At 41.0% G+C, this 27538-nt stretch overlaps 1 protein-coding gene across 5 annotated transcripts in view; it reads right to left on the bottom strand.

Moving 5' to 3' along the window:
* Positions 1–1802: 1802 nt before the first annotated feature.
* The window catches only part of LOC145359193 (ataxin-7-like protein 3), a 38664-nt gene continuing 12928 nt past the window's right edge, over positions 1803–27538 (bottom strand). For 4 of the 5 annotated variants that reach the window (XM_080213657.1, XM_080213654.1, XM_080213655.1 and 1 more), the window contains 6 exons: positions 24825–24856; positions 17580–17648; positions 17280–17323; positions 13587–13658; positions 12525–12658; positions 1803–6536 (listed from right to left, as the gene is read on the bottom strand). In XM_080213657.1, the coding sequence (XP_080069783.1) occupies positions 6391–6536; positions 12525–12658; positions 13587–13658; positions 17280–17323; positions 17580–17648; positions 24825–24856 (497 nt within the window). In that variant the 3' untranslated portion in view covers positions 1803–6390. Of the gene's footprint in view, positions 6537–7508; positions 7603–12524; positions 12659–13586; positions 13659–17279; positions 17324–17579; positions 17649–24824; positions 24857–27538 lie in introns of all 5 variants that reach the window. The other variant, XR_013889556.1, reaches the window with a different exon arrangement.

Below are 27538 nucleotides of genomic sequence, written 5' to 3'. Positions count from 1 at the left end.
TTTAAAACATTACATCAGTTTGCTTTTTTTGCAATTAAACAGCTGGATCATATTTCTTCTATTGTTTCTTTTCTGAACAATTCATGAATACAGTTTCCTTTAAAAATATCCAACTTTTGTACATCCTTTTGTGATTTGATGTTACAATTTCGAGCCATTCTTTCTACTTGGTGGGTGATGGGAGTTTGGCTAGGTCAGTGGGTGGCTTAGTTTAAACAGAAGAGCAACAAATAATGTTACGCTTATTTTTTTGCTCAGTTTTCTTGGAATTCATTTTGATTGTGACAAACCTTTTTATGAAATCTGCTCATTGGCTGTCCCTCAAGTGAGAATATAAATGTAGCTCCTGCAAAAAAAAAGTTGAACAAGCCTGACCCAACTCTATTCATCCTCTGTAATTTGTTCATCTAATTTCCCTTAACTACAGTGGTAGGAGAGTTCCAGTCTAACAATTCCAAGGAAAGAAGTTTTTCTGAATTTATTAGTTGGATAATGTTAATATGATACATTATAGTATTGCTCCCATGGTAATGAACAACTCTCCTTATTTGATACAGGTTCTTATCAACTTTGCACCAGACATTTAGAAATATTTAACATTCCAATAGCAATAGCTGGACTAAATTTGGTGGAACATGCTCTTAACTCATAGCCTGTGTACACCACTGGGCTCTGCAAATATGGATGTTATCAGGCAGATTGTAATCAAATTCAGTACAAAGTGTCAGCAGGATGTTCAAAGTGCAACACTGCTGCCACTGAATTTGCTCCACATCTTATTGGAAGTATAAATCTTCAACATGCACAGTGGCTAAAGTTTTTGCCTGCCCTAAATAATTTCTTAGATTAGCTTTTATCCCACTGCTACTAGATACCCCTTTGAGAATGGGAGGTTTTTTTTAAGAAAGGTGATGTGACAAGTGACCATTCCAGCACAGCAGAATCTTCTCACTTTAAAGATATTATCCCTTACTTCCCAATGACAAACCTGTTGCCTGTACAGAACTAGTAATGTGACTGATAGAAAGAATGAGGAAAGGCAGTGTAAGGGATACAGTTCTCAAAGGGGGCTGGAGGTATCAGTGTACATATCATTGTGACAAGTCGAGAGAGCAGTTGTTATGCAAGATTCTGGGTTTTATAAATGCAGGCATATAACACAGAACATTGATAAACCTGTCTACAACACTTATGGCACCATTGGGATTGTAGTATTCAGTTCTGCACACCACACTTTAGATGATACAAAGTTAATGGGGGTGCAGAAAAGGTTCTTCAAAATGGTTCTAGAATTGAGCAGCTGTGATGACATGGATAGACTGGGGAAACTGGAGTTTTTTCTTTGGAGATGAGATTTGATAGAATATTCAGTAGACAAACCAAACACATCAATTGAAGATTGGCAAAATAAGTGAGTGGTTATGATCTGGAACACACTGCCTGTGTGAGAGATGGAGGCAGATTCAACTGAAGTCTTCAAAACAGAACTGCACACATCAGGCCCTCCCATTTGCTCATCTTTGGACTATGGAAGGAAACTGGAGCACCGGGAGAAAATCCACAGACAGGGAGAACCTACAAACTCAGGACAATTATTTGAACAGAAAAAATTTGCAGGAGGGAGTAGGACTAGGTGAATTGGCTCTTGCAGAGCCACACAACAGATCTAATGGCAGCCTCCTATGTGGTAAACATTTTATAATTATGTGGAATAGTGATGAGAATAAATTGAAATTCATTTGGCAGGTCATAAACTAACTGCTATTGAGAACCAGATAGACAGCAAATCAAAATATTCAGAGTTCAACTGTACACCTTTATTTACACTGAAGCAGCATGTAGTCACTATGGGTTACAGAAATATACAGTGAACCAGCATTCTGTTTGGGGATATGTATGACAAATTAAAACTTACAGGACCCTAAATTTATTAACAGATATAACTGCATGCATATTTCAATGTCACTGCACAAGTCACAAAAAAAACTGTGAGCCAAATGTTATATACACAGCTTGTTTCTCTCTTCAACCCCCCCCCCCATCCCAAAAACTTGTGATTATACACATTATCTTGCTCAAACCTGCATCCAAATAATAAATAAAACTTGCGTTTCCAGTTTCACAGCCAAAGACAAAAATAACCAATTGGCGTCATGAGGCTTTCAGTGCTATACAGTCGACCAGAGCGATCTCTGCTTCCAATGTAATGCTGATACTAAGGGTGCTTATTTTCACAAAGGAATTTTAAAGTTGCATTGAACACAGAGGGGATTTTTAGCTGTCTGTGGAAATTACAGGTGTACTTGTTCACATTCAGTAAGTCTTGTTTAGATTCTCTATCCCACACAGCAAAGTATGCATAGCTAACTGTAATCCTCACCTATAAATAGCAAGTTTACAAGATTACTCTGTGCCTCTAAGCTCTCACTCATTGGGTCTGCAGGGTCACTGCCTCCTGCCCACACACACAATGCAAGAATTCAGGTTTCACTCCATCTACAGAAGCACGGTTGACTTTAATAATGAAACTTGCCAAATTCACACAGTATTCACTAAAATAAAAACGAGCAACAGGTATGTCTGTCAGTGCCCAGTATAAACATATCTACCAATTTAATGCAAATGTAGACATACCATTGCTGTTACAGGAAATTAGACAAACCAGCTGTACTGAGACATGCCTGGCAGTGTCACTATATTCAACAGTACCAAAAATACAGTAAAGCCAGTGCCAATACCTTAAAATATTGATTGAGCATTCCAACATCACCAGCTCCATTAGTAAGCCTTTAGTACCAATAGGAACTTTATCACTGCAACTAAAATATGCTGCAAGACAGTAGGGTTGCTGGCATAATGAATACTACTCTAGTGCCAAATGTCTGCACTTTTCCATAAGTGAGCTTGTGTTCAAGTGGAAGATTTGCATGAGGTTCCCACCTCAGCATGGTGACAGAGGGGGTCACTATATGTTTAAAAACAATCACAAGGATGCATGAATGTTTTTACTTATCTAGGCACAGTATAGCTTTTCTAACATCAAAAATAAGAAGCCAGACGACTTATCAAATATTATTAAAAGGAGAACATTTTATGTTGAGGTAACAATTCCATTTTCAAGCACAGTATGTTTACAGGTGTGGATATATACAACCCTATGAACTGCATCAGCCATATGACTCCTTTCGGAAGTAAATATAGACTCTGACATCAAGACACAAGTCTGTTAGTAAAAATATTTTAAACAACCAACTGTTGTGAATGTTGCAGTAGTACCCTCGTTAAGTGGATTCTGAGAGAAACCATTCCATCCAAGATGTTTAATCACACTCAGCAACCCATTATCTACCCTGACCAGCTATCTATCCAGCCCCTCTGTGCAGGCAGAAAATTGGCTTGGGTCACAGACTTCATCCTGATGCTTAAAGACTGCTTTTTCCTCTGAAGATAAATAGCTTGCATTCAAGGCTGAGCACTCTCTTATCATTTCAATTTCTACCTGGAAATTGATCAGGCTCGCTGGCAACAGACCCGCCACTGCAACACATAACACTTCTGATCAATGTCTAATTATTGCACTAGAAAGGCACAACAATCACCTGGTGCATAAACTATTGAACTATTAAGTGGAAAACAGGAGCAAATATTTTTGTTATGAACTAGCACACACAAGGTATACAGCTATAACCCCAACTGACAATACAATGGATGGCTACTGACCTCTCTGACCAGCAGGTGGTACTCCAGCCCTAACTCACAATACAAATACACAGAAAAGACAAATTATTACTTATAGAACTAAAAGGGATCTTAATCCTGGTCTGATGAGCATTCGCTTCCTATAGGAAGACCAGGTTACCCAAGAACTAAAGAGTTATTTCTTGCACCCTAAATCCACCCTTCTGACTGGTTCGAGCACCCTGATTTCCCAAGCCTGAGAAGGGGATACAAGGGAGTTGCAAATTGCATTAGAAATCAAAGGGAAAAATATATGGATTCAGTAATAAAAGCATCAAACATTATCCGGTTAATTGAAATACATTTAAAATTTCTGCTTTAAAACAAAAGTTGCTAATATGAAAAGCAGTAACCACAGCTCTCATATTTGGCGGCTACAGTATTACTGAACATACCTCGTCTTACTCACACAGCACACAATTTTAAAGAAGCAAAACAATATGGCCAATATATTTTGTGGTCATTAAAGCCTGATCAAAGGCCATTTTTTTCCATGCTCTGCAAGGGCCCAGAATGGATTATATTTGTCCACCAAAAATAGACTGCAGCATCTCTGCATAGCAAGGATTCATTCCATTGCCATTATTCCTTGATTTATATAGTTTATAGTCAAGATGCAACAAAACTGGAAGCACAAGTTTTAGTTCATGTTACATAATAATTCAAAAAGGACATGCTCAATGTGTTACGCAGGTCAGCTGGCTACAACATAAAATACAAATGCAAGGCATTTGCTAAATTCATTCATGATTTTCTTTTTTTTGTTTTCTGTTCTTCAAAATCTTGTGACAAATCATTCAGTTTCATCTGCAAAGCATTTCACAACAGTTGTGTTGGTTCTTTTTTTTTCAGGGCCCTGAGAAAGGGCCATATCAAGTCCAGAAGAACCTTCTGAATCCAGCACACACACAATCAGACGTAAAGTGCAATGGTTTTTTTTTAGTGTTGGGCAACATCAAGCTGCCTGGCAGGAAGCAACACAGACCACTTCTCCCAACGATTATAATGTCAAGAAGCAATCGAGACCCACCCATCTTAGGTTTGCTAATATATATACTTTGGAAAAAAAAACTAAATTTCCAGCTTCTCAGATGTAAACACAATGAAACGTCTACTCCAATTTGGTCCCACACACAAAAAGACACGTGTTTTGAAGTGGTGACAATGTCTCTTTCGCCAAGTACCCCTCATTCAAAACCTGGCTACCCATCTTGGGACGAACAGTGTTGTGATATCTTTACAAATGGGGAGAAAGGCAGTTTCACAAGAATTTGCCGACAAAGGCTTTCCAGTGTGAGGGGCACACATGTGCAGTGAACATAATCCATCCATTAGCAAATATATTCCAGACCATGGTGTCAAGCTCTGTCACGGTGATCACTACATTAACAAACAGGCTGCAATGAGTTGCTGTCATGACCACTTGGAAGTATCTGGTGTTAAGCAAAAGGGACTTCAAGGTTTGCTGCCGTCCATCCATCTGCTTTGCTGCTTTACTCCAAACTGACAAAAGACAGCAGCCCACAGGCCTCAATTCCAACTGATGGCTGCTGAAAGAAACTGACACTGGTGCTGCCAGACTGCATTTCAAACCCACAACTGATCACAATCAGTACAAAGGCCTCCAAGATGTTGGGCTTCATTAAGAAATCAATCTCTGTCCTTCAGGTCCACATCATTATTATATTTGCTCATCTGCCATTATTCACATAGTGAAATGCTGGGCCACGGCTCAGAGTGGTCAATCCTTGCAAATCATGAACAATAGACATCCTGGGAGTTGTTGCAAGATCAGAAATACCCTGCAGTATTTACACGCACATTTCAATTAATCCTGTGGAAAGTTTGGAGTAGGCTGGAGCTTCAAAGAAAAACAAAGGTGCATTGGACAAACTGAGATATTTCTGAAATACAGTCCAGATAAACCAGCAAGAAGTTCCTGTTTCCGATGCTAACATTTGTTTACTGGAATGGTCAGATCAAATTCATCTATGAGAAAGTGATTTTTTTTTTCAAAACTTACTCAACTTCTGAATTCTATATGCTGCACTTATCCTGACTGCTGCCCTGCTCACCACAGCTTTTATGAAGAACATTACAATCAGAAACCCTAACCTCCGATAAATACACAGTAACTCCACAAAGTTACACAGTGAATACCTGTCCCTGCTGAAAAGGCAAAGCTCCCACGCTTGGTACAACAAATATTAATACCAGCACTGTGAGGCATCACAAAATGTTGCACTCTGCACAATGAAAAATAAAATCGTTGTAAACTTATGGCCAGATTTGGCAAACAAGGGATACGGGTTGATCTGAACGAAAGTCTGAAATGAGTGGCAGCTTCAGGCATGAATATTCATCATGGAGACCCAGATGCAATTAATGCAATCCAATAGCAATATTTCATCAGCTTTGTACACCCAGCAAAATCCCTCATTCTTTGAATAATAAATAGGAAAAGACAATGTCAACCATCATGGAATGAAGCCTTCAGCACAACAGGCATCCGAGGGTCAGGTACAATCTCGAAGCCAATCCACTCTTCTTCGCAAGTGGGTGGTTCAATGTCCATCTCTTCACAGTAACCGCCAATGTGAAACTTGTTGAGACAGAACAGGAGCGAAAAAAAGAAAAGTAGCACCACTTCTTTCAATTGATGTCATCGTATAGGCTAGGGGTGGGCGGAGCTGGCGCTTTCAGTTTCTTCTTTTTACTGGAGCTCATGCCAGGAGCACTGGGGAGGCCGAGGTGAGGCTTCTTCTTTTTGCTCTTCTTTGAGTCAGAATTGTTGGTACCTTCACATGGAACAAAAAAAAAACTCTGTTAACAACAGGTTCCACCATACCAAAGGACATTTTGCACATTTCCAGAGATCAAACATGCAAACGATTTTCTGTGCTTCAGGGTATAGTCAGCTGGGCATCAACTGCGACAGCAGGCAAAGGAAACCTAATGCCAACCACGCTAAGGGTTCGCCGCTAGAAATTCTTTCTTACTGACTTTAGTTGTTAGCTAGCCAGGATAACATAAATATTCCAGGCATCCTAATCACACCATGAAACTATCACTGGTTTTCAATAGTGATGTCAGATTGCATGAAAAGTCCATCAGTTGTCATCAGAAGTATCAAACTTCTGTAGTACTTGCTAATTTTTGGTAATACACAAGCCCTTTCAATTTTTTTTGCACAGCTGGGCACATATGGTAACTTAAAGGGACCAACTTGTGCACGCACCCAATCAGGAAGTTCTGGGTTGCTGTGCAGCTTAGGGGAAGTGGGGGAATACTGTTCCACTGCCAAGATACGAGGCACACAGAAGACAAGCATGCACTTTCAATGGAAGCATTCTTTCAAAGTTTGAAATGCAAATATGGGCAGGATAAGGCTCAAATGTCAAGGGGCAGCACGGTAGCACAGTGGTTCGCACTGCTGCTTCATAGCTCCAGGGACCCGGGTTCGATTCCCGCCTTGGGTCACTGTCTGTGTGGAGTTTGCACATTCTCCTCATGTCTGCGTGGGTTTCCTTCGGGTACTCCAGTTTCCTCCCACAGTCCAAAGAGTGCGGATTGGGTTGATTGGCCATGCTAAAATTGCCCTCAGTGTCCTGAGATTCGCAGGTTAGAGGGATTAGTGGGTAAATATGTAGGGATTTGGGGGTAGGACCTTGGGTGGGATTGTGGTCAGTGCAAACTCAACGGGCCAAATGGCCTCTTTCCATACTGTAGGGTTTCTATTCTATTATATTCTATGTGCTACCAACACTCACTGTTCAGGTTCTCAGGTCAAAAATGAACATTTAAGCAAGATACCAGAGGGGCAGTCAGCATATGAACTCATATCCAACAGCGTGGATCAGAATCCTAGTGTAATGGGAGAAAACGGGGGAAAAAAATGTTAATTTATCTTCCCTCAAAGCAGCAAGACTACAAATCAAAGTGGCACTGCTAATATCCAATATACTAAAGCAAACACCAATAAAGCATATTTCAGTAAAGTTAAAATGGAAGTATAACTGTTTCCCAGTCTGGTTGGCTCTTGTTTCATTTAGGGAAGGCGATGGATGGTAATGCCATTGAACTAGTCATCCAGTTCCCTAAGCTAATGCTCTGGGGACGTAGATTCAAATTCCACAATGGCAGGTGGTGGAATTTAAAATTTATTTACAGATCTGGAACTGAAATGGTGCTCTCAATAGTGCCCATGAAATCATTGTTGATTTGTCATTAAAATTCATCTGGTTCACTAATGCCCTTTAGGGAAGAAAATCTGCTGTCCTTATTTCATCTGGCCTACACATGAATCCTGACCCATTCACATGCCACTCTATTGTATCACTCCGTTACAGCAGATCACCAGCATTGCCCCAGACACCAGAAACAACAATGGCAAACACAGCACTGTCAGTCCTGAAAAGTCCTAAGTGGAGACCTGGGAGCTTGTCCCAAAACTGGGAGACCTCTCCCACAGACAGCTGGTTAAACTACAGCCCGATATGGTTATACCTTCTAGACAATATCCCAAACAGCACTATCACCATTCGCAGAGGAGTTGTCAAGGTGATACATATTCAGGAGGGAATTGGCTTGGGAGCTCTCAACATCAACTCCGGACCCAACCAAAATTCATGGCATCAGACCAACAGGGACAAGGAAACCTCCTGGTGATTAGCATGTACTGTCCACCCACATCCCTACCACCCTGCCAACTCCTCTCTTCCCCACCCACTAACCCTTCCCCCGCCTTCGCTGATGAATCATTGAAGCATTCGCAACTCTCTTCACCCAGAAGTGTCAAGTGGATGATCCTCCAGCATCACAGATGCCAGTCTTCAGACGATGCAATTCACTCCACATCAAGAAACAGCTGAAGGCACTGGATACTGCAAAGACAAGAAACTCAAAGCCATCCAGAACAAAAGCAGCCCGTTTGGTTGCTACCCTTCCACAAACATTCAATCCCTCCACTACCAATGAGTATTGGTAGTCATGTGAATCAAGATGCAATGCAAGAACTCATCAAGGTTGCTTAGGCAGCTACTTCCAAACCCAAGACTACTACCATCTACAAGGACAAGGGTAGCAGATAGCTGGAGGTCTCCCTAAACTTCTTGACTTGGAAATGTTGCCATTCCTTCACCGTCACTGGGTCAAAATCACAAAATTCCCTCCCTAACAGCACTGTAGTGATACCTAACCTCAGAAACTGCAGCAGTTCTCAAGGCAATTAGGGATGGGCAATAAATAAATTCAGGCCTAGCAGGGATGCCCAACTCCTGCAAATGAATTTAAAAAAGCAGTAATAGAATCACAGAATCCCTAAAATGCTGAACGAAACCATTCAGCCTACTGAGTCTGCACTGACTCTTGCCAGAGCATCTTTCCCAGAACCACCCCTGTTCCCTTAAAATCACATGCATTTGCCCCGCTAATCTCACTAACCTGCACATCTTGGAACACTAAGAGGCAATTTAGCACGACCAATCCACCTAAGCTGTACATCTATGGACTGTGGTAGGAAACCGGAGCACCTGGGAAAACCCATGCAGACACTAGGAGAACATGCAAACTCCACACTGTTACCCAAGGCTGGAACTGAACCAGGGCCTCTGGCACTCTGAGGCAGCAGTGCTAACTATATGCCAGTAATGCTCCACGTCGAACACCTTGAGAGTGTCAAGGGCATAGGATGTACTCTTGGTAGGAGACTTCAATCACTTTCACCAAGAGTGGCTTGGCAGCACCCTATGGCCTGAACTGGCTAAGTCCTGAAGACAGTAAAAAGTCTGACAACACCAGGTTTTAGTCCAACCTATTTATTTGATAATATTCTCACAAGCTTTCGAGGGGACAGCCTCTTCGTCAGGTGAATGGAGAGTTCTGGCCTCAGACAGAGCATATAAAGCACAGACAGTTTAGAGATTACTGATTAAAATGCGAATCCTTACACCTAACCTGCTGTTCAAGACCTGAAGTGGCTGACAATGTCCTGAAGGACATAACTGCAAGACCAAGTATACAGCAGGTGGTGAGAGAACCAACAAGGGGCAAAAATCTACTTGACCATGACCTCACCAATCTACCTGTTGCAGACTAATCTGATGCTAGATACAGATCTAGCAACTCAAAAACAGGTACTGCTGTGTGCCATCAGTAGCCACAGAATTGTACTCAACTACAATCTATAATGGCCCAACTTAACCCCGCTCTACCATTACCAACAAACAGGGGTTTAAACTTGGCTCATTGAAAAGTGCAAGACGGCATGTCAGGAGCAGCATCAGCCATAACTAAAAAATTGGGTGTCAACTTGGTAAAGCTACACCACAGGGGTACTTGCATGCCAAGCAGCGAAAGCAGCATGCGACAGATAAAAGCTAAGCAATATCACAAACAAAGGATCAGGTCTATGCTCTGCAGTCCTGAATAATGATGGATAATTAAACTAACAGGAAGACAAGGCTCCACAAATATCCAAACCCTTAGTGGGGGAGCCCTGCACATCAATGCAGAAGATGACACTCAAGTATTTGTAATAATCTTCAGCCAGAAGGGCTAAGTGGAAGATCCATCTCGGTCTCCTCCTGAGATCCTCAGCATCACAGAAACTAGTCTTCTGACAATTTGATTCATTCCACATGATATCAAGAAACAACTAAAGGCACTAGATACTGTAAAGGCTGTGGAGCCTGACAATATTCCAGCAATAGCACTGAAGACACGTTCCAGGACGAGCTAAGCCCTTATCCAAGTTGCTCCAGTACAATGACAAGAGTGATATTTACCAGGCAATATGAAAAATCACCCAGGTACCTCTTGGACACTAGAAAAACAAATCCAACCCACCCCGTCAGTCTGTTCTTGATCAGCAAGATTGAAGGGGCTGACGGCAGTGCTGTTAAGTGGCACTTAAGAACATAAGAAATAGGAGCAGGAGTAGGCCAATTAGCCCTTCGAGCCTGCCCCGCCATTCAATAAGATCATGGCTGATCTGTCGTGGCTCAGTTCCACATTCCCGCCCTCTCCCCATAACCCTTAATCCCCTCTCTCATCAAAAACCCATCAACCCGCGTCTTAAAAATATTTAGCGAGGTAGCCTCCACCACTTCAACGGGCAGAGAATTCCAGAGATTCACCACCCTTTGAGTGAAGAAGTTCCTCCTCAACTCCGTTCTAAACCGCCCCCCCTTTATCTTGAGGCTATGCCCCCTAGTCCTACTATCCTTTCTGAGCGGGAAGAGTCTCTCCACCTCTATCCTATCCATCCCATTCATCATCTTATACGTCTCAATGAGATCTCCCCTCATTCTTCTAAACTCTAACGAGTACAAGCCTAATCTATTCAGCCTCTCCTCATAGGTCAAACCCCTCAACTCTGGCATCAGCCTAGTAAACCTCCTCTACACTCCCTCCAAAGCTAAAATATCCTTGCGTAAGTACGGCGCCCAAAACTGCACACAGTACTCCAGCTGCGGCCTCACCAATGCCCTATACAGCCGCAGCAAGACCTCCCTACTTTTGTCAGAAATAACCTGCTCACTGATGTTCAAGTTGGGTTCACTGGGGCCACTCAGCTGCAAAACTCATTACAGCCTTAGACTAAACATGGAAAAAAGAGCTCAACGTCAAAGGTGAGAGGAGAATGAACCTTTGCAAAACTGGAGTCAATGGAATGGAAATCAGGGGGAAAGCTCTCTCTCTGGTTGAAATCATACCTAGCAGAAAGGAAGAGGATTGTGATTGCTGGGAGGTCAATCATCTCATTCCTAGGACATTGCTGCAGGAGTTCCTCAGGTGTGTATCCGAAGCCCAACCATCTTCAGCTGTTGCATTAATGACCTTCCCTCCAGTGGGGATGCTCGCTGATGATTGAACAATGGTCTGCACCATATCCAAACAACATTCAGGCTTGGGCTGATAAGTGGCAAGTAATATATGTTACATAAGTGCCAGGCATCTCCAACAAGAGAGAATCCAATCCCATGACATTCAATGGCATTACTATCACTGAACCCACTTACTATTGACCAGAAACCAAACTGGTTTAGCCACATAAATACTGTGGCTACATCATCCAGAACAAAGCAGCCTACTTTACAGGCACAACATAGAATCTCTACAGTGGAGAATAGGCCATTCAGCCCATCACGTGCGCACCTATTCTCTGAAAGAGCTCTACCTAGACCCAATACCTTGCACTAACCCCACGCATTGATCATGGCCAATTCACCAAATCCAGCTCATCTTTGGACTGTGGGAGGAAACTGGAGCACCCAGAGAAAATCTACACAGACATGGTCAGAATGTGAAAATTCCACGCTGATACACCCACCACCTTTAACATACACTCCCATCTCCACCATCGCACAATGGCAACAGTATGTGCCATCTACAAGATGCACTGCAGAAACTCACCAAACCTCCTTTTACAAAATCTCTTAAACCTGCAACCTGTACTACCTAGAAGGACAAGGGTAACAGATACATGGAAACACCACCGCTGCAAGAAATTCCCTCCAAGCCACATACCATCCCAACTTAGAACTATACTTCACAGTTCCTTCACGGTTGTTGGGTCAAAACCCTATAACTCCCCCATCCCTAACAGCACAGTGAGCGTATCTACACCACATGGACTTCAGCGGTTCAAGATGGCTCATGACTGTCTTCACAAGGCAATTAGGGATGGCAGTAAAAATGATGGCCCGGCCAGCACCACCCATGAAGATTTTTAAAAAATAAGATTAGTCCAGAATCATCAACCATTAAGACAAAAAGGCACTCACTTGCTTTGGAAGATGCTGAGTCAGAAGGCGAAATGTCTGATGTGCCATCCCATTGCAATCGGCTCATAAAACCCTGGCTCTCTGAGGGATCATAACTCTCATTTTCCACACTGACTTCAGATTCTGGAAGGGATCTGAAATGATTCAAAAGGCAGCCTGAGCAACCTCAGCATTCTGTAATCATATTGCAATCATTATCTTACCCCTTAGGTTAATTCATAAGTGGTGATGGAGAAGAGATTAAAGCAGAAAGGGATGAGACAGATGGCTGCAATGAATTTAATTTTCTTTGAACTGCAGGGCTGATGGGATTAACTTGCTTTGCTTCCTTCCGTGCTGATGTTTAGAGGTCAGGGCATTTTAACTTTTTGATCTTGGGCAAGGCTGGAAGCCACGGTAAACAAATATGCTAATGAATAAAAAACCCACCAAGGCCAGTCTATCCTTTTAATACATGCATTCCATTCCATCAAATCCCTCAATCTCCTCTCGCTCTCCCGGAATAAATACGCCTTTCAAAGTCATTTTTATTGTCTGCCTCAATGGCTTTTCAATTTGAATAGCAACATATTTCACAAACCCATTATGCTGATTTACTGTTTTAAATTCCAGTGCTCTTATTCACTTCAAAGGACATGGTTCAGACAGAAAGAGAAAACTACTTAGTGTTACAGGACAATTTTTATAAATTGTCCATGTGTACAAACATGTTGGATAGTTCAACATAACGGTCAATATTTCACAGCAGGTTTATGACAGTGATGAACTATATACGGACAACCAACTTTAACTTTGTTTTTACTAGTTTCATGTGTGGGTAGGAGAAGAAAGATGATATTATGCGCTAATTTAGGACACTGTAATGATAGATCTGAGGAGCAAGTGGATGTTAGGTTTGATGCACATTAAACAGTTCAGAGTAGGACAACAACACTTGTGCTGAAAATGCAGTTTTAATTCCAGCCATTAAAATATCTCTGCATGTGATTCTACACATTCAAAGAAAGAGCCCCTTTGCAAACTTGCTGGATCAAATTAACTTCCTCACTTAATGGAACTTACACTGAAGATCCTAGGAGATAGACCCGTACAGATCGCCGCTGATCATCTGTGTGTTGAGGGCACCGCAATGATCTGAAAGACAAGTTGTGGTTAAACAGAAACATACCACCTAGTGCTACATACAGTGTAGGGTTTGCCTGCATTTAGAATGAGAGTTAGTACTGTGAGTAACAGCTGCCTTGGCTGGTACCACTCCTTTTTCCAATCAGACTATACAGTACAGAAACAGCCCAACATGCCCACGCTGCTATTTATACTCCACACAAACAAATTCTACTGTAATTGAGCTACAAGCTCTAATAATCCTCCTGTGGCTTTTAAAATGCCTTATTGGGTTTTCCTACATGCGTGGCTATCAACATTGTGCCGGGAGTAATTTTCATAAATCACCTTGCCCCACCAGCTGCTGTTTATTACGCAAAGTTTCAAATAAGACTTCCAACCCCCAGTCTCAAATATTTTCAAATACATAATCGATCTGACTACACTACCCAACACTCATATTTACAGTATTGCACCTGCCCTGAGGTGGGTGAAAGTGGTGATTTCTTGGGGGTCTCATAATAGTTCCACTAATGAAAAAAAACCCACAATGATACAGCATTGGGTGCATTATGCCTATTCTTTCCCCCACCGCCCAGCATCTTTCCCGATATCCCTGTAATATCTTTTCCCTGCATTTATCCATTTCGCTTTGGAAACTTACTAATTAATCTGCTTCAACCATCTTTTGAGATAGAGCATTCCTGATCACAACAATTCATTACTAATTTTTTCCATTTCTGATAAATCCAAACGCACAACAAGTGGTCTAATCACATTAACACTCTATTACTTCATCAAATAACTCAATCAAATTAGTTAAACATGATTTGCTTTCAACAAATTTGTGCAGACTTTCATTTATAAGTGCACACTTTTCCAAGTGTCAATTAATTTTCTGCTGGAGTATTCTCTAAGTTTCTCCACTATCAATATTAGGCTGACTGGCACATAATTACCAGATTTATTCCTTTCCCCTTTTTAAAAGGGATGTAGCATTTGCAATCCTCGAGTCCTTGGGTATATCCAAGGAAGAATGGAAGGTTGCGGCCTGAGGTTCAACATTTTCCACCCTTATTTCTTTTGGTAATTTTGGATGCATTATATTCAGACTAGGTGACTTATCTCCTTTTAAATAACGCCAACCTTTTAAGTGCCTCCTCTTTGTGTTATGTAATATCACTACTACCTCCTCCTTTGCTGTGACAGTGGAAGCTTTCTTTTCTAATGAAAATAGTTGCAAAGAATAATCTAGCTTCTGCTTCCAAAAGACCTCTATTTTGACTCTAAATTGATTTCACCTTTCCAGTGACACATCCTTCTGCTATTTGTTAGCTTATAAAAGATTTTGGGTTCCGTTTTATGTTAGATGCTAACTGATTCACATACTCTGCCCCTTTTTTAAAGATTTCCCCTGTACTTTCGGCATTCAACTTAGTTCTCTATCACATTAAAATCTGTCACAAGCCTCTTTTCCTATTTCATTTTGGTTCCAAGGGGAACACTTTCATTCACATTTAGTTAACTTAGTCTAATGAAGAACACAATGGGCCACACAGGTGACTGTCCCCAGGAAGTCTGCATATCACTGCTCAATCTAACGTTCTCTCCCAAAATCCAAGTCATCTAACGCTAGCTTCTTTCCTCCCTCTTGTGAAAGTGTCTACTCTGTACCCACACCATTTCTTCTTTGAAGGACTCTCTTTGTTTACTTACCATTTTGCCAACCAACTTTTAATCCTAATCCACCTGCACCAGATCTCTTTTATACTCACCAAGGTTAGGCATTCTGATACTTGATTGTTCCTTGTTGCTGGAACGACTCAATTCAATATTACGGTCATTGATCTTAAAATGCTCTGGCCATCCCCACAGATCCTGTCTGCCTGGTCCTGTTACCACACAGCCAACTTACCCACTCTCCGGAGGTGGCCCCCCCCACCGGTGACATAGCCTTAGTAATGGTTGAATAGCAGCCATCTCACTGGCCACCACCAGCAAAAAGCCTTCCCTGGTACTGCTGCCAGCAAAGGCGGTGGCAGTGGTCACCTCCTACTTTGGCTCTAGCATGGATACTTCCGCTTTCTGCACAAAATGTAACCCATTATTTTTACACAGCGAGTGGTTCAAATTTGGAATGAATCACCTCCTAGGTCATGAATACATGTTCAATGGTACCCTACTGAAGGAAACTGGATAAATAAATGGGACCAAATTGCAAAAATATGGGGAAAGAGCAGGGAAGTGGGCCTAACTGGATTGCTTCTCATAAAAGCCATCACAGACTCAATGGCTTGAATAGTCTCCTCCAGATTTATACTATCCTATGAACATACTCAATGAAAGGCTTGAAGGAGCAAATGAATGGTTGACACAGCTTTTATCATCTTACATAATCTCTTTTCAGTACTATTATAGTTTATTTGATTGTTACTGTCCCCTCTCTTATCTTAACCTTCCCTATCTTTCCTGAATAACATGCAGCCAGGAATATTAAGTTTTGAATCTCTCTCTTCTTTAAACCAGGTCTCTGCTATTGCCATTGTACCCTAATCGCAACGTAGCGACTTGTACTGCAGCCCACTAACTTTATGCACCATGCTCCGTGCATTTAGCTACACGCACTCCAAAATCCATTTAATTCCGTTTCATACAATCCCCTGCATAATCCCTTCTATTTCTGAATCATCCTTTGCTATTTTCTCTCATATCCTTTGTGCAACTTGTTTCTGGTTCTCTGGACAAAGTGGCCCATCCCTATATACATCATTATCAATTCAGCACATTGTCGCTGATTCAAGCTTTATTGAAAGTAGGCCATTCGGCCCTTCAAACCTGCTCCACCATTCATTTTGATCATGGCTAATTATCAAATTCAATTTCCTGACTCCCGTTCCTCTCCATACCCACCGATCTTTTTAGCCAAGAGCAAATTAGCAAATGCTAATTTGTTTTTGACATCAGACAACGTTTTGGCTTCAACAACATTCTGTGGTGGTGAATTCCACACATTCACCACCCTCTTGGTGAAGAAATTTCTCCTCACCTCAGTTCCAAAAGGTTTACCCTTTATCCCCAAACTACGACCCCTAGTTTTGGACACCCCCACCATTAGGAACATTCTTTCTGAATCTACCCTGTCTAACCCTGTTAGGATGTTATAAGTTTCTATGTGATCCCTTCTCACTCTTCTAAACTCCAGTGAATATAATCTTAACTGATTTAGTATCTCCTCAAATGACAGACTGGTAAACTTTTGCTGTGCTCCCTCTATAGCAAGGACATCCTTCCTCAGATAAGGACACCAAAACTGCACACTATACCCCAGGTGTGACCTCACCAACATCCTATTCAACTGCAGCAAAACCTTCCTATACTCAAATCCTCTTGCCATGAAGGCCAATGTACCATTTGCCTTTTTTACTGCCTGCTGTACCTGTGCGCCCATTTTCAGCGACTGATGTACGAGGGCACCAAGGTCTTGCTGAGTATCCACTTCTCTTGGCTTACATCCATGAATTTAACAACCTCTCTTAAGGGATTTACTCAAGAGACAGGTTAAAATACATTATAGGCAGTGGTTACTGTATCACTGTAGAAACTCCACTGGACTGCCTTGTCTCTTGGCCCAGGTATTTGTTGGGTCCTTACCTTGTGCACATTTTCTTGGTATGTTCTGAGATGACTCCACATTGCTGAAAAAGAGGAGGCAGATTTATTGAGAACATCCCATGGAATCTGGGCTTGACTATTCACATAAAACTGAACATGAAGCATGGGGGAACTGGTAGGGAGGAATGAGGAGAATCAACTTAAGGAACATTTACACAAGTGAACGGATGCGACAATTCACAAGGTAAGTGCAGACATTGGAATTGTCTTCACTGTACTTCAAAGCTATCCACTTTTCCAAGATCATTTGTGCCTACCACAATCTGGATTAACACTCACCGTTGTAAGCAATGAACGCAACTCTTCAGGACCCAGGCTTTCATAGTTGATGCCAGAATTATTATTGTACTGCATCAGAAGAACATAAACAAATATTACTATCGAGTCCAAAATGTATTTCAGCCTTTTCCTGGACTAATTGCCAATTTTACTGTCCAATGCAACTAGGAAATGCTCTGCTCCTCAGCTGAGTCTGTGTCTCATTGTATTGTCCATGAATTTCTGCTGGGGGCTGGTGATAGAAGAGAGGATTGTTTGCATTTCTTGCTGTTGCAAGCTAAGGGCAGGCTGCCAGAGAAGTGGTAAAAGACACCACTGGTCCTTCTGCCACATTGTCCATCCCAAAACCAAAAGGGCGTTCACTTTGAGAGGATTGCTAGAAGCTGGCCTTAGAAAGGGGTCCAGTGAAGGCCCTCACAGGAATGGAAAGACCAGAAGACCAAAAACAGTCAAATCCCTATTCTACAGTTACAGGCCAGGGATCAGCAAGTAGAGGCTGACTTTGTGAAGTTGCAGCAAAAGAAAACCTCATAGCCCATGGCCATTATCATTGCTGCAGGTTTCTCAGAACTGTGACAATAGTTTCATTTCAATTCTATTTTCAATTTGTGCAGGTCAGGTGAAGCACACTTTCTAAGTCTCACCAATTAGTGTCCAGGGACAGGGTAGGTGACACAGTGGTGCAAAGGCAGGAAAACAACGATGCTAGTCAGGAGCCTGACATTCTGGACAACAATTTGCTGCGACCAGATATTTTGTGTTCTATAGTAAAAACATCTTCGAATTCAGATTTTACTAATTTCCAGGTAAATTTGGAAACAGTAAATCATTCCCGATAATAGATTATCTGTGGCATTGCATCTGGGGTCAGGACCTTAGCTATTCACTTGCCTATCCCTTTAAAGTCACTGTTCTATATGTGCAGCCACAGTGCTTAAGAACAGAACTGCTGAGGGCAGAGGTCAGTTGTCTACCGATTTTTTTTTAAAGATTCCTCTGCGCCAGTTTTGAAAGGTGACATTTTGACTGGTAGGAGCCGTTTTCTTCAGGTGTTTCTCACAGCCAGAGATAGCATTGTTGCACAGAAAAGTGGATACACATCTCCAATGACAGAACCTAGAAAATAACTTGTAAGAGTCTTACGGACAGTGTGAGGCAAGTTTTGTTTTGATAAAGAGTTTTTTTGTTTGTGCTTTCTCTACCTGGTACAGTTATGTAACTACCACAGTTACATAAGTCTTTATAGGTATAATTCTTTTGAAATTTTCAGTATTAAAAGATAGACAAGGAATTACCCTCCTCTGTCTCAGATAATATTTTTTTCTAAAGCAAAGGGGTTCATGTACACACTGCACATTCAATCACCACCCTCCTGTTAGGGTGCCAGATCAGAAACCTCAAGGTATGTTAGGAAGCCAGACTAGACTGCAACAAACGTTTTTGTTTTGACATAAATGCGAGGAAAGGATGCTTCGCTTCAGGAGTGACTCCACAGACAAATTAGGTATCTTTCTTTTATCAAACCAAGCTTTATTCAAATAAAATGAAACAGTTTAACTCTTGACCGTTGAACAATCTTTAAACATGAAAAGAAACAAACTCTTATTTAACTTATTACAATTCAGTTCCAATTAGCAATATTTTTCTTGCAGATCATAGAACGCTACAGTGCGGAAAGAGGCCCAGCAAGTCTGCACTGAACACAATCCCATCCAGATCCTACCCCCATATTCCTACATATTATACCCACTAATCCCTCTAACCTACACATCCCTGGATACTAAGGGGCAATTTCTTAGCATGATCAATCAACCTAACCCGCACACCTTTGGACTTGAACGCCACTTTCAAAAATAGTTAGCCAACACAGATATACTTGCTCTGACATGGGTAACAGCCCTGGAGCTGTCAGAAAGCTTTTAGAGAGACAGCCTTTTTGTTTTAAACGAGCTCCAGGCAGAAACTGCTCTTTTTTAAAAATGAAAAAAAAACTTCTTTTCTGCTGTAAGCATAGCTCCTCCCATTTCTAATATCACATAACTCTGTATATCTAACTCACCTTATTACTTCAATCAAAAAAACACTCCATTAAGCCCTCTGCTAAATAAACACTTACATAGTTAAATCGAGCAATCATCCTGCTTTCTCAGCATCTGCTGCATTCCTACCAGACAAACCGATTGTTTGTGGCAAAACACTGCCTCTGAAAATAGTCTCCCCTTTTATATGGAATACAAAATAGCACACTATCATCACACAACCCCCACCAAACAGACATCCTCTTCTAAATCTACTCATACATTGATCCAAATTTGTAGGCTTAGTCACTGATAACAATAAACAAATGATTCTGTTCTTACTGGACAATTAGAGAAATCTAGGTCACTGACCACCACTCATGCCCCCTAATGAATTTTTCACCAAGAGTGCTCAAAGCAGTCACTTCAACAATAATTTCTATATATGTAACTTAACATAATTAATGGTCTCAAGTCTATTTTTTCCTTTAATTTAGCAACTGACTAAAAATTACTGAGAAGTTTATTCCAGCATTAGACAGGAGTATGCAAGCTCACTGATAGAAGCTGCAGCTAGTTAATTAGGTAGCTTGCTTGAACTGACTCGTGTTTTTCAGGAAATATAAAAACAGAGGTTCCTCGCTGTTACTTTGAGTATTGAGTGTGTCAAGCTAGGAGTTTGCAGAAGAAGGGAACTATAATTAGTTAAGATATAAAAAACACAGTTAACACAGATATGTGTCTTGGCTGGGGCATGAGAGCTCTGAATGCCACTGTAATCCATAGCAACCATGTCTCCAGCGTCTGCAGTTTGAGCAGCCTTGGCTCAGAGCTAAAGAACTGGAGGCTAAGATGCAGTCATTGCAGCTCATCAGGCAGAGTGCAAGTTACCTGGACATTTTGTTCCAGAAGGCAGTCACAAGCCTTAGGGTGGCCTCATTTGATTAGGTCAGTGGTCAGGAACAGCAGGATTTGACTGTGAAACAGGCAGGTAAGGGGCTCGAGAAGCTCTGAGCACACGAGCCTCAGTCCTTCCAAAGTAAAATACAAAGGAGAAGATCCATCATCTATGGTTAACTAAGAATTTTAAATTTATTGTCAAACTTAAAGAAAGGCCATATAATTGCACAAGATGGGTGGTAGGACAGACAATTAGAACTGCAAAGAATTACAAAAAAATGAGGAGGGAAAAATTAGAGTACAGGTAAAAGCTAGTTAGAAATATAAAAACAGGTAGTCAGAGTTTCTACGTTATTTGAAAAAAGAAAAGTTAGCAAACTGAGTCTTGGTCCTAGAGAGAGTAAGTCTGGGGAATTAATAATGGAAAATAAGGAAATGGCAGATGAATTCAATGGGTATTTTGCAAGGGTCTTCATTAATACAGAGGATACAAGTAACACCTCAGTAATTGCTGTAAGTCAGGAAATGGAAGGGCGGGGAGGAACTCAATAAAACTACCATCACTAGGGAATTGATACTGAAAAAATTGTTGGAACAGGAGGCTGACAAGTTCCCAGGTTCTGATGGACTTCATCCTCAGGTCTTTAAAAAGTGGCAAATCAGATAGTTGATGCATTGGTTTGAATTTTCCAAAGTTCCCTAGGTTCAGCAAAGGTTCCATAGCAAATGTAAGGGAGAAAGGCAGCAGGTAACTATAGTCCAATTAGCTTAACAGCTGTCGTAGAGGAAATGCTAGAAGCCATTATTCAAAATGTCATGGCAGGACACAAAAAAATTAAAGAGAATCAAGCAGGGCTAACATGATTTTGTGAAAATGAAAATTTAGCACGGCCAATGCACCTAACTAGCAAGTCTTTCGGATTGTGGGAGAAACCGGAGCACCTGAGGGAAACCCAAGCACCTGAAGGAAACCCACGCAGACACAGAGAGAACATGCAGACTTTACACAGACAGTGGCCCAAACTGGGAATCAAACCCTAATCAATCTATTGGGGTTTTTTTAAGGAAGTAAAGGGAAAGTTAAGTATTAATAAAGGGAACATAGTGGATAAATAAAGGGAAAATAGTGGATGCCCTGTAGACATTTGGTGCCACATCAAAAGGTTATCACGGAATAAAAACTCATTTAGGGGACAACATATTGGCATGGATAGATCGGTTCGACAACAGGAAACATTAGTAGGCATAAATGAACATAGAAAAGCTACAGCATAACCAGGCCCTTCGGCCCACAAGTTGTGCTGATCATATCCCTACCAACTAGGCTTACCTATAACCCTCAATCCTACTGACTCCCATGTACTCATCCAGAAGTCGCTTAAAAGACTCTATCGCATTTGCCTCCACCACCACTGACGGCAGCCGATTCCACTCAACCACCACCTTCAGTGAAAAACTTACCCCTGACATCTCGTCTGTACCTAATCCCCAGCACCTTAAACCTGCGTCCTCTCGTGGCAACCATTTCAGCCCTGGGAAAAAACCTCTGAGAATCCACCCGATCTAAATGGTTTGTTTTCTGTTTGGCATGATGTAACAAATGGTGTGCCTTAGGAATCAGTGCTAGGGAATCAACATTTTACAAATTTATATATCATGTCTTCTGGAAATGTAAGTACAGGACATCCACTGTTTTCCCTTTATCCACAGCACATGTTACTTCCTCAAAGAACTCCCAACAGATTGGTTAAACATAATTTCACTTTCACAAAATCATGCTAACTCTGCCTTATGTTGGATGAAAAGACTGAAGGAGTGTTCGCTAAAGTTGCTGATGGCACAAAGATAGATAAGAAAATAAGTTGTGAAGAGGATATAAGGAGGCTACAAAAGAGATATAGATGGGTTAAGCGAGTGGGCAAAATCTGACAAATGGAGTATACTGTGGAAAATGTGAAATTGTCTATTTTGGCAGGAGGAATAAAAAGTAGCATTTTATCTAAATTGTGAGAAATTGCAGAGCTCAGATGCAGATGGATCTGGTTGTCCTCGTGCATGAACTGCAGAAGGTCAATATGCAGGTACAGCAAATAATTAGGAAAAGTTAATAAAATATTATTGTTTATTGCAAGCAGAAATGAATATGGGCAGGTTATGTCTCCGTTATACAGGACATTGGTAAGGCTGCATCTGGAGTACTGTACTCAAGGATGAATGAGTGGGCGGGTTTGTCTTACAAGGAAGGTTGGACAACCTAGGCTTATAATCATTGGAGTTGAGAAGGGTAAGAGGCAACTGGATTGAAACCTTTAAGATTTCTCAAAAGGCAGTGGAAGCAGAGTCTGAATATTTTTGAGGCAAACGTAGATAGATTTTTGATAAGAGGGTGAAAGGGTAATTAGGTTAGGCAGGAAGATGGAGTTGACATCACAGCCAGATCAGCATTATCCTATTAAATACCAGAGCAGGCTTGAGGGGTGGAGAGGCTTAACCATACTCCCAATTCGTATGTTTGAGCCAATGCAAGTCAATCGGAAGGGGACTGGTTGCGGTAACAGGACTTACCATGAGTAAAAATACAGGCTGCAGTGTTTGCAATGGCCTGAAGTTTACCGTGGTCAGTGAAAAGTGTGCTGAAATAGTCAAATCTAGAGGTCATAACAGCACTAACAAGAAGATGAGCTGAGGCAGAAGCAGAATTGAGCAATATTATGAAGGTACAAAAATGCAGGTTTAAAAAGGCTGCTCTTCGTGATAGTTCAAACAGTCAGAAACTCATTCTGAAGTTGCGAACATTCTGGATTAGCCTCACGTAGAAAAAGGTGTTTGTAGCTCAAAAGGTAGAAAGTTAGAAAAAGGAGTCTGAAGCCCAACAGAATTAAAACTGATCTAGAAAATTCCAATTCCTCATCTTAGTAGAACATAGAAAATGGTTTGCAGCATAAGTCTCCTAGGAACAGATCTAGATAGCAATTACACATCTGAAAGCTCTTACAACGAGCTAGCCCAGGCACAATAGGATGCATGGCCTCCTATGACTACGACTGAATTCCTCCCTGCTGTAGAATTCAATACTTCAATCTCATTCTTGGACTTTCCAACTCTTAATATGCCATACCCTCAGTTACTGAGGGCATCTTATATACCCTATATCCCCATCTTAAGTTAGACAAAAACATGTCACTGCAAAAGATCATGATTTCATTTCTGGTACAAGCCAACACTGTGGCAAGTACCAGCGCATAACTACAGCCGAACTATGAAGAAAATAATGTTTTATGAACTACAAACAGAATTTCCCAGCTTCATTTAGGACAATGGAGATTTGGCCAATTGTCAGGCTTGAGAGTGAGCCTCTACAAACACATTCATTTCATGAGCTAAGTTGCAAAATTCTTTCTGAATTGAAACAATTTTGGATTGAGTAAGCATATCAAAAGTTTCATGGATTTCTAATTACCACCTCGATGTGGACTATGATGAAAGAAAACATTCAGAAAAAAATATTTTAAACAGTCTTGGTAGCATCCTGTATCATGCAGGCTTTTAAAGAATTTCTCTCCGCATGACAAACTCCGCACTTGCTGCTTGTCTTCTTAGCTGTAGGTAAATACGGAAAAGTTCCCATTCAGGATCAAATTCCAGTTCCTTCAAAGTCACTTCCATGAAGCCATGGAAAAAGAAACTTCAAAAACAGATGGCCCTTAATAGGCACAAAAGGTACACACAGATTGGAACTGGTCTAGCAACTCAAGGATTTGTTACTTAAACAGACTTGCCAATAATATTGATAAGCGGAGACTTACCAAAGATAATCAATATCACTGCTAAACAGAGATCCTTCAGCAACAACTTATATTTAACTAGCACCTTTAAACATAATAAAATCGCTACAAAAGCACCTCATAGGAGAATTATAAAACAAAGTGTGACACTGAGCCACATGAGATATTATGGTCAGATGACCAAAAGCTTGGTTAAGGAAGTAGGTTTTTAAGGAGTATCATGAAAGAAGAAAGTGAGATAATGAAGCGAAGAGGTGTAGAGAGGCAAAAATCAGGTGTTTCAAGAGGACAGAATTAGAAGAACAGCACCCATGACCTACTCAAACACTTAAGTTTTATACAAACTAAAACGAAGGACTGCATAAATATTTTGATGATACAGAAACCAAAATCAGTGACAAATTCTAAACCAGAGAATACAGCATTTCTGTTAGGTTAGCTTATGGGGCATTTCCCAGAATAATGCCTCATTTTTAAATCAAATAATTACAGTGAAACGTGAGTCATATCCAAATAAACAAAGCAGAAGTGAGAATTATTACCTTATATGGATCAGAGTTTCCACTGAGTTCACCTGCAAAAAGATGACAAATAATTTGATAAAAGCTCATTCATCTACTTCAAGGTCTTACTTAAAAGATCAAGGAATGTTTCGTTCTGATTGGAACATGATGGCCTAGTGGTATTATTGCTAGACTATAAATCCAGAAACTCAGCTAATGTTCTGGGGATCCAGGTTCGAATCCAGCCACGGCAGATGGTGGAATTTGAATTCAAAAATATCTGGAATTAAGAATCTACTGATGACCATGAAACCATTGCTGATTGTCAGAAAAACCCATCTGGTTCACTAATGTCCTTTAGGGAAGGAAATCTGCCATTCTTACTTAGTCTGACCGACCTACACATGACTCCAAAGCCACAGCAATGTGGTTGACACTCAACTGTCCTCAGACAACAAGAGATGGGCAATAAATGTTCATCAGCCTGCAAGACCCATGTCCCACAGATGAATTTAAAAAGTTTCACAAGGCATTTCAAAACATGAGTCTTTCACATCTTTCTCCTCTCCCTCACAATTTCTACAAGTGTTAGGAGCTGTACGGTGCATTTCCTGTGTAGCCACTCATCATGGATGAACCTACAGGGCGAATGAGAAGAGCATCTATACGTGTGGCATAAATAGATCTTGCTATCCTCCCCAATATCCATACACAGGCACATCCACCAGGGAGAATCTCAAAATGGCAGTCAGGAACAGAAGTCATGGCTAAGTTCTGGCATCTAGCCCACTGACACGTAACCCCCACCAGTCACTCTATTGAGATCAAGCAAGTCAATATCAAACATAAAGCCTATGACTTCATGCCATGCTCCGGTAAATTTGCTTAACCCTTGATTCCTTTACCAATTAAAAATCTGGCTACCTCAACCTTGAACATAATTAACCCAGCCACTACAGTGCTCTGCGGTAAAGAATGTCACAGATTCACTGCTCAGAGCAGAAATTCCTCCTCATCCATCTTAAATGGATGACCACATAATCTGAGATCATTCTGTCTGGTCTTAGGCATTCCCCCAAGGTGAAACAACCCTCAGAGAATCCTATATGTGTCAAGAAGGTCAGCTCTCTGTCTAAGCTGCAATGAGAACAGACTAACATAGTCAACCTCTCCTCATAAGGAAGTCCCTCCATGCCCAGGATTAACTTAGCGAGTCTTCTCTGGACTGTCTCCAATGACAGGATATCTTTCCTTAGATAAGTAGGCCAAACTGTTCACAGTATTCCACATGTGGCCTTGTATAGTTTTAATAAGACTTTCCTATTTTTATATCAATTCCATTTGGCTTCCCAATTATCTGTTGAACTTGCAAGGTAGCATTTTAAGATTTATGCATGAGGATCTTCAAATCCCTCTGTTTTGCAGCTTTCTGCATAATTTTTCCATTTAAATATTATTTAGGTTCTTTATTCTTCCTCAAAGTGCACAACTTCGCATTTTCTTACATTATATTCCATCTGCCAAGTTTTGACACTTAACCTGTCTTTATCCCTCTGCAGATTCATTATGCTGTCCTCACCACTTGCCTTCCCACCTATTCTGCTACCATTTCCAAACTTGACAATCGTACATTCAGTTCCCTTGTTCCCCACCCAATGCTGACACTATAGTTACCAACTGCTCTACTTTCTCAGAAGACTAAGAAATTTGGCATGTCAACTACGCCTCTCACCAACTTTTACAGATGCACCAGAGAAAGCATTCTATCTGGTTGTATCATAGCTTGGTATGGCTCCTGCTCTGACCAAGGCCACAAGGAACTACAAAAGATTGTGAATGTAACTCAATCCATCATGCGATCCAGCCTCCCATCCATTGACTTTGTCTATACTTCCTGCTGTCTCGGCAACGCAGCCAGCATAATTAAGGACTCCACGCACCCCGGACATTCTCCCTTCAGGAAAAAGATACAAAAGTCTGAGGTCGTGTACCAACCAACTCAAGAACAGCTTCTTCCCTGCTACTGTCAGACTTTTGAATGGACTTATCTTGCATTAAGTTGATCTTTCTCTACACCCTAGCTATGACTAACACTACATTCTGCACTCTCTCGTTTTCTTCTCTATGAACAGTACGTTTTGTCAGTATAGTGCGCAAGAAACAATACTTGTTAAACAATGTTAATATATGGGACAATAATAAAATCATAAAATGATCTTTCTGTTGGTTTTTAGAACTTTCCAATCCTCTGGCTTATCTTTAATTTATCAGATTATACGTTTTTTATTTAAGTTTAACACCATCCTTAACTTCCTTGGGTAACTATGGTTCCTTTATCCCCTTCCTAGAACCCTCTTCCACACTAGGATATACCTGTTGAGTCATGAACTATTTTCATAAACATCTGCCATTGCTGATCAATTATCTTTTCTGTTTAAAAAAAACTCCTTTCCCACACCAATCAACTCTGCCTCATTCCTTTGTAACTAACTTTATTTAAGTTTACCAAAGTTCTTTCCGACCCAAGTTCTTCATTCTCAGAATAAATGTTAAATTCTGTGCTATGGTCACCACCCGAGTATCCTTTTACTCAGATTGTTTATTAAACCTGCCTAATTACACATTATCAGATCCAAAAAGCCTGATCAGATCCACAACATATTGGTCTAGGAAACTGTCCTAAATACACTCCATAAATTCTTCTTCATGGCTACCTCTGCCAATCTGATTTTCCCAACCTAGACGAAGATGAA

Source organism: Carcharhinus amblyrhynchos, chromosome 27 (assembly GCF_965287045.1).
Source record: "Carcharhinus amblyrhynchos chromosome 27, sCarAmb.v2.hapA, whole genome shotgun sequence".
In the NCBI taxonomy this organism is placed as follows: Eukaryota; Metazoa; Chordata; class Chondrichthyes; order Carcharhiniformes; family Carcharhinidae; genus Carcharhinus; species Carcharhinus amblyrhynchos.
This window is presented reverse-complemented; position numbering and strand designations above follow the sequence as displayed.